This window comes from Macrobrachium nipponense, chromosome 2, assembly GCF_015104395.2.
Source record: "Macrobrachium nipponense isolate FS-2020 chromosome 2, ASM1510439v2, whole genome shotgun sequence".
Classification (NCBI taxonomy): Eukaryota; Metazoa; Arthropoda; class Malacostraca; order Decapoda; family Palaemonidae; genus Macrobrachium; species Macrobrachium nipponense.
In genome coordinates this window covers 129236595-129251194 of record NC_087201.1, presented here as the reverse complement: position 1 = coordinate 129251194, position 14600 = coordinate 129236595, and the positions used below count along the sequence as shown (strand labels likewise).

At 43.3% G+C, this 14600-nt stretch overlaps 1 protein-coding gene across 1 annotated transcript in view; it reads left to right on the top strand.

The window, feature by feature from the left end:
• LOC135221310 (5-oxoprolinase-like) overlaps window positions 1-14600 on the top strand; it is a 709982-nt gene that overhangs the window by 585463 nt on the left and 109919 nt on the right. The window contains exon 14 of the mRNA XM_064259114.1: window positions 14320-14436. Coding sequence (XP_064115184.1) covers window positions 14320-14436 — 117 coding nt within the window. The remainder of the gene's footprint in view (window positions 1-14319; window positions 14437-14600) is intronic.

Here is a 14600-nt window from a genome sequence, read left to right as displayed (position 1 = left end):
TGCCTCGCAGTGAACTGAGTTCACTACCGACTCTGGGAAGAGATCAGCACCCCAGATTGAAGCAGCCAAGAGCTTTTTGGGCTCGTGTCAGATGGTGGCCTCCGCCAGGACATGTTTCCGACAATTCCGTCTCGCTATGACGAAATCATAGAAGTCACATTGCATTGTATACAATTGTGACTTTGCTATGATTTTAAATAGCGGCTCTATGATTTTAAATAGCGGCTCATCTCCGTAGATCAGAGCCGATACCTCCGTCATAACCAACGTATGTATTGAGGGACCTGGACAATCTCATTCGGGTGTCAAATTCAGCCTGGATGAGGCTGTCCGGAAGCCTGGGTAGTCTCTTGCTAAACTGCGAGATGGCACAGTCCGGTTTGAGCTTCCTGACCAAAAAGGTGGCCGGGAGATCCAACCATAGATCTTCTGTTCCGGGGAGCAGGAGGGATGTAGGTTCCGTCTCCCGGAGCTGCGGCATTGGCTTATCTTTCATTGCGGCCTGAATAGTGAGCTCAGCTACCTTCGAAGTGAACGGGATGGGCGTTTCTGCGTCCACTGTGAAAATTATGAAGGCACTTTTAAAAGCTTGGACCCTGGTGTTAATGCATTCCCATTCCTCCAGGCTCCTAAGCCATTCACGTTGGGCTTGATCCCGGGAGAGGATGATCGTCTCCTTTGGGATCTTGTTCTCTCTCCTCATCGCCGCTTCCGTAAGGCGGGCATAGCCAATGAAGGGGGGTTGCAGACCTGCCGGATGGAACTCGAAGTCCTCAAGCCTTCGAGTTCCACAGCCCTCCAACGTCAGCATCCCGTCCTTGAAGGGAGCGTGGGAAGAAATCCTCCAGGGCTTGCTTGCCGTGAAAGTAGGGAGAGTACTTTAGTCCGGCATGGTTTGGACTACCATGCCGGGCTGTGAAAGACCTGTCGCGGGATTCTCTCGGAGACCTGCGATGAGGTTCTCCTGAGTGACCAGTTCCCGACCAGACTACCCATTTGCTGCATAATACTGGCCGAAATATTTGCAGTAAAGGTGTTTGGGTCGAAAGGTGAAGGTTCCACCTTTTCTTTGGGGGTCCTAGGACGGGCTCCTGTAGAGGTTGAAGGCTCAGGGTCGAAGAAGAGCTGAGCCTTGTCCCTAGAAGACTTGGTCTTGGAGCCCTTCAAGTACGAAGTCGTTCTAGCCTTCTCTACTCGGGATGGTGAGCCGAAGATTTCTGAGTGCCACTAGAACCTGACTTCTTAGACAGAGTCTTTTGAAGCGATTTATAGTCACGCTTGCCTTTGACTTTAGGGATCACCTGGGCGGACTTCGGTCTGACCGACTGCCCATCCCCAGTGAATCCCTGAAAAGAAGTAGAAGTAGTAGGGGAAGAAGCTCTAGATGGGCTCAAGGGGAGACCTTGAGCCCCTACTAAACCTGCCTCACTTACATCCCTACCTGCGGCGTCTACCGTCATGGGCTCGAGGTTGAGATCGAGTGCTGCTACTTCTTGCAGGACCTCCTGGTTCGCAGGTTCCTCCGAAGCCAGAGCGACCTGTTCCTGAATGGTGGCGATCAGGGGAGCCACCGCTTCCGGGTCCACATAGAAGGCTGGCTTTCCGCCTGGGAAGATGAGGGTGGCCAACTCCTTGGACAAAATGTACGGTTGGCCCTTGGAGACATTTCTTCCAAAGCCATCAACCCAGGCCTTCAAAGTGGTTTGAGCGACGTCCCTAACCGCTTGGGCACCCTGAAAGAGAGGGTTAGTATTAATACTTAAGGCTACTTAAGATTAACTTAAAATATGTATGCTAATTGACATATCACGAATTATATTGGTCAATGAATTAAATATGACAAGGTTTAGTATCCGGAGGCCTACTTACTCCGGAGGAGACCTGATCCACTAGCTCGTAGCAGATAGTGCAGCTCTCGTGGTGCCAAACCGACGAATCACCGTACCGGATCGCACAAGTAGTGTGGGTCCGGCAAACCTCGTGCCCACAGGGGTCTTGGAGTACAGCGTTGCAGCCCGACTCCATACAGTGGGTGACCTGTAAGTGAAATGATACATGAGTATCAACACTAACTTTCTGGACTAAGTCCATGATGTGATATATCATAACACCGGAATGCACAGGAGTTAATGGATAATTTTAAGGCTTAGTCTCCACCTGCTCTTCTGCCGTGTAACGTGGTGAGTGTCCGATAGGGTTGGTAAAACTTGAATCAGTGTGTCTCCGGCATTGCTGGAGGACAAAATATCACCGAGACAGTAGTACCTAACCTATGCGCCGGAGTGAGGAGTACTAGGACGGCGGGTGAGTAGCAGGAGGGGACCAATAATTGGTGGCGGGGTGGATAACCCCGCCGTAAAAACTAAAAATTAGAATAAGTAGGTGGTGAAACCCGGATGGGGAGCGGGATCTCCGCCAGCTTAGACTAAAATAATGGATGTTAAGAATTAAATGTAAACATGCATGAGGTATAAAAAGATGCCGGAGCACTCCCACAGTCACTGGCCCTGGGGCCTGGCAATGCCGGAGCCCTGATCCGCCAGAGCGGGGAAGGGTGATGACTCGGGGTAGGGGAGCTCGGCCTGAGAACTGAGGAGAGCCGAGCGTAACTGAGCCTGGTGGCCAACTGAGGCTCGGCCAGGCAGGGGTCCCCCCCGGTACTCTAAAGGGAGAGCGGTGTGAGCCGAGCCAGCGCCGAGTGTCCTCCAGCTATCTCGCGTATCCTCCGCTTGGTGGGGGGAAGAAGGGAGGGAGCTCGGATCGTTGCAAGACCATGCGATCAGAGGTGGCCTAGGCTAGCCCGAACCGTCTAGAAAAGCATGAATATCAATACGGAGAAGAGAAAGAAGAGTCCTGGAGAAGCTGGGTCAGACCAACCGAGAAGGGAGGGCGACCTTAGCGACTCAAAGCAGCTGGCCCATGTTGATACGTAGAAACGTAGGGCGGTGACCAGGGTAGCTCAGGACCAAAAAGAAAGGACCTAAGTCCTTTAGGGAGCCTATCATAGAGACCTGCCCACTAAAAGAACATGCATGCATGAACTCTGAGCTGAAGGAAGCAATGCAGGCTACGAGCTTAGTGTGAACTCTTAAACAACCCCCGTGTTAAAATTGCATAAATAATCACGATAATACGTCAATAATGCATAACCATAGGAATAAAAATGTACTGCTAAATCATTCGAGCACAAACGGTATAGAACACCGAAAGTAGCATGAAACAATGAAACACATGGGAGTGAGCCGCGGTCCGGGACGCTGTCTTTAATAACTGAAATAGAATGGTTAAACGGGCCCTTGCCCGGCTATAATTAACATGAAACATTACTAGCGGTACTTAACTTGGATGCAGCAATAGTTTGACGTTCCATGATTAAAGGAAATACATTCAGAGCGAGCACAACACAAAGCAAGAAAAAATGCGTGCGGTCTGGATCATGCTAATGAAAAGGATGCCGTCAGAGGCGCTAGCAGTAATGGTAGCGGGAGTGGGCCTTAGATCGGCTCCTCTCTGGTAGAGGGATTTTGAAGGAGGATGAATCTAAATGGCAAAGGACCCCTGGTAGTGGTTTCACTCGCCCCAGAAACCATACCGACACCTTTAAATAAGGTGAGCGAGCCAGAATATTCTGGCATTTCCATTTTAGCTTTTTTCTCTGGTATGTTAGCAATAATTTACCTTAGAAATGTGTGCTAAAGGGACATTTCACGTAGCAACACGGGCTGAGCCCAGAAATACATATTGTTGTGGAAGCAATTTATTTTGTTCATGACACTTACCTGCCAGATATATATATAGCTGTATTCTCCGAAGTCCGACAGAATTTCAAAACTCCCGGCACACGCAGTGGTCGGCCAGGTGGTTAGTACCCATTCCCGCCGCTGGGAGGCGGGTGTCAGGAACCATTCCCATCTTATATTCAGATTTTTCTCTGTCGCCGGTAATGTAAACACCTGTTTTCATTACCTCCGCCTAGGATTTTGGAACTTCATTGCCGCTTAAGTATCTTGGTTGTTTTCTTTTTGGTTTATTAACTTGGATTTGCAGCTAGGCATACGCTATCATAAATTGATTTAATTTTGATTTTCTTGACATAAGACGTCTGAATCTAGTTAGGCTAGTTTCAGACTTTGTTGTCTGCAAAGGGGTTAGGTGAGAATAACGAAACTTTCGATAGATTCTCACTTAATATGCACGACGTGTTCATAATTCTTGTTGAAACATCAATGTAATTGGTGTGATATTTGACTGATTCTGAAGGAAGATGTATGATTCGTATGCACGCAAATTAGAGCGTAATAGAATTAGGAGGTTTTCCTCCAAGATCAGTAAACAGAAGTCAGGGTAAATAATCTACTAACCTCCTGTAAACTTTATTTTGCCTAACCTTGTGGTATGGCCTACGGGCCTAGAGAGAAGTGTCTGTGAGAGGTAATGCCCTGTCTGTTATGGTGGATTACATCAGTAATTAGAATCTAAAGTGCTCGCTCTCCAATCAGTGTTGTGAGTGTAGTTATGTTGATTTAGTGCCCCTAGTGTTGTGGAGGGGGCATCAGATCGGCTCTATAACGCCTCTAGGTCTAGACCTCTGTTGGACTCCCAGGACCAGGGAGGGGGCAAGTTGAAAACCGAAGGAGGATTACGGAGACTCCTCACCGATCTGGCGTCCCTTCGGCAGGTCCTGAGGACGCTTCCCAGGCTGCCAAAGATCGTGTGTATGCACGAATCATGAAGGATTGCTTCTCGTCCTCCGAGGCGTCCTCCCCGCAGAGGGGTTGGAGCTCTCGGAAGGACTCGTGCCCTTTAAACAGAAGCTTATAGAGGAGGACGCTTCACGTCCTCTCTCTCTATTGTCATGCGATTGTGATCGCAGCCTTAATATTTTGATGACTTTCCAACGCAAGAAGGAAATAGGCGCCCAGATGGCTCTAGCATTGTTACTGTGAGAAGGAAGGAGGAGTCCCCTTGTCTTCTCATGGAATCAGTCCTTCTCGGTGGGCCTAACTTCGCCAAGAGAAGGGCAGAACACAGTTGCCGCAGGAAGGATTCGAGGTCAAGCAGGCAGTCTCCTTCTCCTTCTCCTCGCTCGTCACCTTCTACAATTTCGCACCTAAGAACGCACAGGCGTCATATTGAGTGCGTTTCGGGAGGTGTCAATGAGCGTGACGAAGACGCAAGATCTCGTACAGGCAGCCGTCTTCTTTGTCAGGAGTTGTGAATGTCCATAAAACTAATCCTGACGAAGATCACACTCTGCTTAGGACGCTAGCGCACTTCATGAGCGCCGTCCCTCACAAGGACGCCTCTCAAGTTACTCGTGTTGACGCTTTTGGGTCCGTCGTGTCACGTCAGGAAGGTCTCCATGTAGCTTCTCTTGATGTTCGAAGGAGGCCTTTCAGAACTCTCTACGTTCCTTTTTTAGCGAGTTTCTTGAAGTGTTCATTTGCCTTACAAAGACACAAGATGTCGCACAGGCGGCCGTCGCCTTTGTTAGGAGGTAAAGAAGGTCTTTAGGCTTGTCTGAACGACGATCACCGTACATCTTTTCTTCTCGCGCATTTCGGCATGAAGGCACTCGATGCGGCTCTCCATAACGCCCCTAAGGTGACCTTTCAGGATGCTTAGCGTTTTATGCATTCAGGACGCTCAGCAAGAACCTGGCTAAGATGCCGTTCAGAACACACTGCGTTCTTTACACTAATAGGCTCGGCAACAAACTTGCGAAGACGTCTTTCAAGACGCTCAAAGGAAAGATGTTTTTCAGAAAACTCGGTGTTCAATGCCTTTCGGAACGCTCGGCGTTCCTTTTTTGAGCGCGTTTCTGGAAGTGTTCATTTGCATTACAAAGACGCAAGATGTTGCACAGGTGGCCGCCGTCTTTGTTAGAAGGTAAGGAAGGTCCTTAAGGCCCGTCTTGAAGACGATCGCCGTACGTCTTCTTATAGTGCTCGCACACTTCAGGAGCAGCGTGCGGCTCTCCAGGACGCCTCTCAGGTGGCCTTTCATGCATCATTGAGATGCCGTTCAGAGCACTTGGTGTTCTATGCACCAATATGCTCGGCAAGACTCTCCCGAGGACGTCTTTTGAAGACGCTCAACGTCCTACGCATTGAGACGTGAGGTAGCTTTTGAAGATGCTCGACGTCCTACACGTAGAGACGCTCTGGAAGACGCTCGACGTTATAAACATTGGGACGCTGGACAGGACGCTCGCCAGGACGCTTTTTGGAAGAGATGACGCTTTGACAGACGCTCAACGTCCTTCGCGTCAGGACGCTCTCCAGGACGCGGAGGAGGACGCTTTTGAGGACGCTAGGCGTCCTACGCGTCAAGACGCTCTAAGGAATACGTAGTTGGACGCTCTTCAGACGAGTAAGCGCCCTATGCTTCAAGGCCTTCGACAAATGTCCTATACAGCTACTATCCGACTTACAACCTGCTCGACATACGACCACTCGTACTTACAACCTTACTTCAGACAGTTGACCATTGAGTTACTTGGCACTGCGCCATCTCATGAGAACTCTCATCACTCAGGCAGCATCAGTTTGAGTTACCCTGCCCTATCTGCAGCATCATTTGGTATTAACTGTACTGTAGACTGAATTGCAAACCAATTTACGTAAGAATCGACTTCTGACATGCATGCAAGAAACCTAACCCCATTGTAACTCAATGCCTGATTGTACGTAATATATACTATTACATAAATGATTAAAATGTATTAGTAGAAGTACATTATGGTAAAAAGATTGAAATAAAATGATTGTACATTACATTACAGTACTAAGTAGGCACTTATATAGCAAAGGTTTGATAGTATACCCTACCCAGTATGTTGGCCACTTTCTAAGGTTCGACTTACATCCATTCCGACTTACAACCAGTGGGTCGGAACCAAACTTGGTTGTAAGTAGGATAGTACCTGTATGGACACTCGTCAAGAGGAAGTTCTCCAGGACGCTCCGCATGACATTCCTTTGCAGGAACTTATTAAAGATCCGGAGTTGACAGTGAGGCATACCCGAATTTCTTCTTCGAACCCGCCTTCAGATAGAGGATCCCTTGCTCTCCTCTCTCGCAGTGGGCATCGTCGAAGAAGAGGAAGGAGCTTGGTCTCGTCAAGATATTCACTTTGCTTTCTACGAAGGGAGCGTTCAATAGAATCCATGACTTGATGAATTCCAGAAAAACTTTAACCAGATTTCGAAGTCATAAAACGCCTCTTCTGTGTTCGGGACTGTGCTGCCGAAGGGGAACATTAGGGTCCTGCCTGCCGTAAGCCCAGTCTCTGACCAGGAATCCTGCCCCTTCCTCGATTTTGGTGGGAATCGGGAAGACTATATGCTCGAATTCCGGGATTACTTTCTGTCATGTAAGTGGGTTTCCCCCATTAGCAAGATACTACAGTGGTCCCCCCGTATTCGCGGGGGATGCGTATCAGACACCCCCCCCCCCCCCCCCCCCCCCCCCACCCCCCCCCCCCCCCCCCCCCCCCCCCCCCCCCCCCCCCGAATAGTTAGGAATCCGCGAATGTTTGGAACCCCTATAAAAACGCTAAAAACAGCCTATTTTGTTAGTTAAAACTTAGGAAAAACCACTAAAAATTTTCATACTTGGTTTTTTTAATAGTTTTATCACAAAAAGTGCATTTTATGATGAAATTGATAACAAAAACCAGGAATTTGTGGATATTTCTCATAGAAAAATACCGCGAATGCATGAATTTTCCGCGAATAATGCAGGGAAACGTTCCCGAGAGAAATCCGCGAATGTGTGAGTCCGCGAATCCGGAGAACGCGAATACGGGGGGTCCACTTTAATTGTTTTGTCAAAAAACGTTTTGTCAAGTAAGTGGATGACCCCTCATTGACAAAAATGAAACTCTGTTTCGTAAATGGGTTAGTTCTCATTGATAAAGATCTTAACATTTTATCGCGTAAGCGGATAAGTGACAAAATTCGGAAGAGCTCTCATTCATTAGTCAGAGGCTCGTCCACGAAAAAGACTTGTAGACGACGTCCATGAAGTCTTAGGTCCAATAACATGAGAAGCTTGAACTGTCCTTTTCGGTCCTCGGTTCTCACTTGAGGATCGCCTTCGAATAATATTAATTCGTTCTCTTCGCCAAGAGAACGAAGACAGTCGATTTCCATTCTCTCTCTTCCTCGTCGAGGAAAGAATGTAGTAGAGAATTAGCTGTCCAAGTGACTACAATACTTACGTATTTTATCTTTGCGTTATATTACTACTGTATGGTTCAAGTCATATATGCATATCGTAGTTACCTCTATGATGGCAACTGAAAGGACTGTTATTCTAAGTGTATTTAATCGGTCCTCCCTGCAACCTTCCAGGAGTTTCCGGTGTAAGAACAATGCTAAAAGGTATTGTTACGACAACACCAACTCAGCTTCTGCATTTAGCGAATTCTGTTTCGCTTAAATATGCCTGCTTGAGAGTTTCCTTCTGCTCGATAATAATAAAAAACCTATTCCTTCGTAGAATAGAGTAGCTGGCAACCCAGGCAGAATAGTGCGAGACGATGATTGAAGGCTGCTGTCACTGTGGATGACGCAGTATATTTAATCGGTACTCCCTGCAACCTTCCAGGAGTTTCCGATTTACCATTTGGATATTTAAGGGTAGTGTTACGACAACACAAACTCAACTTCTGTATTTAGCGAATTCTGTTTCGCTTAAATATTCCAACTTGAGAGTTTCTTTATGTTCAAATAATAACAGACCTATTCCTTCGTAGAATAGAGTAGCTGGCAACTCAGGCATAATAGTGCGAGAAGGTGAACGTAAGCTGCTGTAACTGTACACCAACTCAGTAGCAGGCAGCAGCTAGCTCGCTGTTATGCGCTGTCGGTTACGTCTCTCTCTCTGCGGGATTGACTGACTAACTGTATCTCTGCCCTACAATTGCGGACTTTAGCCTAGGATTGAGGGGAATTCTAACATGCATTGAATAAACATAGCCTTTGTTTGCGAAACAATTTTCAACAGAGATATCTCTTAGACCTTTCGGTGCTCTTTACCGCACTGTAACAGGATTTTATAAGAGTCTACCGCGGCATAGCACTATAATAATGCTCTCCTGCTTAGGCAAAGCGCAGCCTTATTAGGGAAGGAAGCATGCTCGGTAGGGGAAGGAATGAGTCTGCTGGGGACCATTTCCTCCCTGAAGAAGTTTGTTTCCCTGAATAGACTGCAATTCAGACCTGTACATTTTTTTCCTACCAGAAAAATGAAATAATATCCAAGATCTAAAAACGATTCTGAACATCTCGCAATGCTTCAAGTATCACCTCAGGTGATAGCGAAAAAGTACCAGGCATCTGAAGAGGGTGTCAGATGTCCTGGCACATAATCTGAAAGAATTGTAAGCAATTCGGTCGTCCCTACATTTGGGAACAGATCAACTCGGACAATACCACATCTCTCTCGTGTCTCAAGAAGTATCGAGAAACACTCTCTCGATCCCTGTTCGAGTTAATGAAAGAGAGCCTGTTATGACAACAGGCGTGGAATGTAACGATTCTCAAGAGGTTCGTTATAGGATTGCACAACGTCTGTACGAATCTTCTCGATCGACATCAACAAATACTGGCATCTGAGTGGAATCTTCAATTGGAAGTATATCGAGAGTTGTTGAGACTTTAGGGACGTCCTTTGATACATCTCTTCGCAATGTTTAGGACGAAGAGGCTTCCTCTACTCTGCTCCCTTATTCTCGATCTGGAAGCGGTAGCAATAGATGCCATCCTATGGTATTGAACGGGGATGGATGTTTAGTCTCTTTTCCCCTATTTCAAACTCTTGGGGGAGATGTAATAAGAAGATAATTCTTGGCGTCAGAGGGAGCGAGAAGAACACTGATCGCCCCATGCGGGTCTTCGAGAGGATGGGTTCACAGAGGTCACGTCCTTCCTAGAGTCGGTTTACTTTAACAGCTTCACTCCGAGAGGTATCTCAAAACCTCTCCGCTCTGAGTCTGACTGAGTTCAGACTGTCGAGAAGTTGACCGAAATGAGAGGTTTTTTCAAGACTAATGGCAAATGTCATTGCCAAGGCAAAGGAGTGCTGCCTATCTTGCATTATACCAATCGGAGTGGGCCGTTTCTGGAAATAGTGCAGGAAAAAATGGCGTTCTTCCACCTCGACCTCTGTGAATTGCATTACCGTCTTCCCTTTCCGTCTGAAGAATGGGATAAGCTGTCAATCCCGACTATTAAAAAATACGGGAGTATGTTGTTGACGGCCTTTGGGCTTAGAGATTAGGTTGGTCAGGTGGTGATTTATTCTACTTCTTAGCCCTCATGGTATGGTCATATGGTCTAGTCACATTGACAGATCATCTAGAACTCCCCAGCTATAGAGGTCACTACCTTGCTGGAGACTCTAGTAAAGCAAAAGCCGACTTGGGTGACAATAATCACCAAGTCAGCTATGCTAACAGGTGGAACCAAGATGTCACTCATCTGCATGCAATTTGTTTCCCAAAATCTTTCTACTCTGTCCCTTCCCACCTCCAAGGGTGGGATTCAGCTATATATATATCTGACAGGTAACTGTCATGAACAAAATGATATTGTCATGATACAATAAAGTTTGTTCATACTTACCTGGCAGATATATATAATCAAGTACCCACCCACCTCCCCTCAGGGGACAGTGGCTTTAAAAATCTGAATAGAAGATGGGAATGGTTCCTGACACCCGCCTCCCAGCGGCGGGAATGGGTACTAACCACCTGGCCGACCACTGCGTGTGCTGGGAGTTTTTAAATTCTGTCGGACTTAAGAGAATACAGCTATATATATATCTGCCAGGTAAGTATGAACAAACTTTATTGTATCAGGACAATATCATTTTTTTTATTAGATGGTGCCAAGGGCATGTTTATTGCATAAAAAAAATCAGCAGATTGCATTTGATATATTCACTTGATTTCATCAGAATACTACAAGCTTTACAAATTTATCTTTTGTTGGAGTGAAAACAGTAAAATGTGTTCTTTCATGCCAAATAGTTTTGATTAAAACATGTTTTTCTCAGATTTTGTTTATGGTTGAGTTTGATGGCACCTACTATGCCAAAGTTTGCAGGAGTTTCATCCATTTTGCCGGTGCATGATAATAGTCGTTAGCAGATGAACATTCTTTCCTCAGCTTCAGCTACAACTTCCAGCTTAAATTTAGCAGTATATGCCCTTACCAATCTTTTCTCCACAGCGAATAAGGATATAATAATGTAAAAATATGTCAGTCCTATTGTACTTAACATCATTTGTAACATAACTACGGTAATTTGTTACTATTGTACGATGGTTGAAATGCAAGCAAACCGCTCTTGTTATCGGATTTGGTTGTTCATAGGAAATTAGCTGTTTCTGGCTTTATGCATTTACACAACAACCAATACAATATTCCTTTTTCAATGCATGTACTATTTCTTCAGTAAAAGAGTAAATAATTAACATTAAAAAGACATAGTAAGAGTAAAAAACATTTTAAAAAGTGTTCGGTACTTCCAATGAACCCCTTCTGGAGATGTTTGTGTGTTCATGGCTTGAAGCACAGTTCGCAAACTGGAACAAAAATTTGTTGAACATCTGGTTCGTAACCCAATTTGTTCGTGAACAGGACTGTTCATGAGCTGTATTTGAAATTAAGTAAAAGGATTTTAGTTCCCCTTTATTATTATTATTCTTCTGATGTTCCTGGTGTTTTTGCCCTAGGCGGACTATGTATTATCCTGTCGAGTACTGTATCTGGTAAACTTAAAATTACAGTATCAATATTATAGCTGTGTAAAAAAGGGTGACAGGAAGACCTAGACTGACCAAAAGGACACATTTGTGTGAGTGCTGAAGTTCCAGCATATGTGTTTTGTTGTGTAATGAAGAGTTTTTGTATACTATACAAAATCTAAAACAAATAGTTGATGAGCTGTTGTGTTAAACCATTTTATTTAGGCATTCTCAGATTCATGTTTTTTTTTTATAACAATTGTGGTTTTGAAGTCTGAAATTGTCATTTCATAATGAAGGATGGTTTTTAGTGTGTATCAGATGCCTTTTTTTCAAGTAATTTAACCCTTAAACGCCGAATGGACGTATTAAACGTCGAGTCAAAATGTCTCCCGTATGCCGAATGGACGTACCATATGTTGACTCAAAAAAGTTTTTTTAAAAATTCGCGGAAAAATACTTATAGGCCTACCAGCCGAAAACTTTTGAATCACGCGCCTTGGGAGTTCACGGGAGTTCACGGATCAAGGTGTTGTTTTGTTTACAATAGTTACGCAGGCGCGCAAGCGCGAATTTCTTTCTTGCCGCACTAAAAAGTATCTGTGACACATCTCGGAAATTATTTCGTCACTTTGACATAATTTTTGTACAATTTTAAATTAGCCGTTACATGGAGTATTATATATGGAAATGTGCGCATTTTTATGTAAAATACAACAAAAAAATACTCATGATTGTAGCTTTTATCGGTTTTGAGATATTTTCATATAAATAACGATAAGTGCCAAAATTTCAACCTTTGGTCAAATTTGACTCTACCGAAATGGTCGAAAAACGCAATTGTAAGCTAAAACTCTTATATTTTAGTAATATTCAATCATTTACCTTAATTTTGCAACTAATTGGAAGTCTCTAGCACAATATTTTGATTTATGGTGAATTTATGAAAAAAACTTTTTCCCTACGTCCGCGCGGTAACTCTTCCGAAAAAAATCATACATGCGATTGTGGTAATGTTTGCACCATTTTAAAATTAGCCGTTATATAAAGTTTTATATATGGAAATGTGGGCAATTTCATGCACAATACAACTAAAAACAACCCATGGTTGTAGCTTTTATCAATTTTGAAATATTTTCATATAAAAAAAATGATAAGTGACAAATTTTCAACCTTCGGTCAAATTTGACTCTACCGAAATGGTCGACAAACGCAATTGTAAGCTAAAACTCTTATATTCAAGCATTTACCTTCATTTTGCAACAAATTGGAAGTCTCTAGCACAATATTTTGATTTATGGTGAATTTATGAAAAAAATAACATTTTCTTTACGTCCGTGCGGTAACTCTTCCGAAAAAATCATACGTGCGATTGTGGTAATGTTTGCACCATTTTAAATTAGCTGTTACATAAAGTTTTATACATGAAAATGTGCGCAATTTCATGTAGAATACAACAAAAAATAATTTAAGGTTGTAGCTTTTCTCATTTTGAAATATTTGCATATAAATCACGATAAAAAGAAAAAAAACCACGTTTGGTCAACTTTGACTCTACCGAAATGGTCGAAAAACGCAATTGTAAGCTAAAACTCTTACAGTCTAGTAATATTCAGTCATTTATCTTCATCTTGAAACAAATTGGAAGTCTCTAGCACAATATTTAGATTTATGGTGAATTTAAAAAAAAAACTTTCCTTCCCTCCGCGCGCGGATTCTCTGCCACAAATCTCCGAAATGTGTACGTCCCATTCTCGGAATATTTGCTCCATTTCATATTAGGCATTTCATATAGTTTTATATATGAAAATGTGCACAATTTCATGTAGAATAAAACAAAAAATATTTGAAGGTTGTAGCTTTTCTTATTTCCGAAATAATTGCATATAAAAAAATATATATAAAAAAATTTGACATTCTGTCAACTTTAACTCGTCAGATATGGTCGAAAACTGCAATTGTAAGCTAATACTCTTACATATAGTAATATTCAATCATTTGTCTTCATTTTAAAAGAAATTGGAAGTCTCTAGGATCTACGACAATATTTAGATTTATGGTGAATTTTTGAAAAAAATATTTGTTTACATCCGCGCGTTACGAATTCATGCATTATTTTGTGATAATATTTTCTCTGTAATGCTTTTATCGTTTTACAATGTGTTATATACCAAAATGATCGCAATTTAGTGTACATTACAACGGAAAAAAAATTAACTCGTTACCTTTAACCGTTTTGCTCACCGTGTGATTTGAAAACAATTATATATGAAATTTCGTTTTTGCGCTATCATATATCGCCTTATTTATATCTGATAATGATAACTTCAAAACTAAGCGCGCTGTGATTTTTTGAAAAAAAATTTCCGCTTCCGCGCTCACTCTGAAACACCTCCGGCATACGGGAGACAATTATTTTTTACCGCTTCGGCGTTTAAGGGTTAATTAATTTTAGTTTGGTAAAAGAGTTTTCAGGTGAAATTTTTTCAGAATACTATGACCATAATTGATTATGGATGTCAACTATACTATAAAATTCTTATATGTACAAAATTTTCCAGGAGGATGAATTAATTAAGGCTCTTCATGCACCAGGAAAATTACCTGGTTCCTCTGGAACACGCAATCTTCAAGATAATCTCTCAGATCTCAGAGCTCAAGTTGCTGCTAATCATAAAGTTAGTATTATACAGATTAAATTTTTTATTTCAAAGGGGAAAGTTTCCATCTATATTTACTACACTGTATATTACTTGTGGATGTACCTGTAGACAATGTTGATTTAAATTGTGCAGTATATTGTACTTTGCTAACTAAAGAAAGTAGATTTAAAGGAAATACT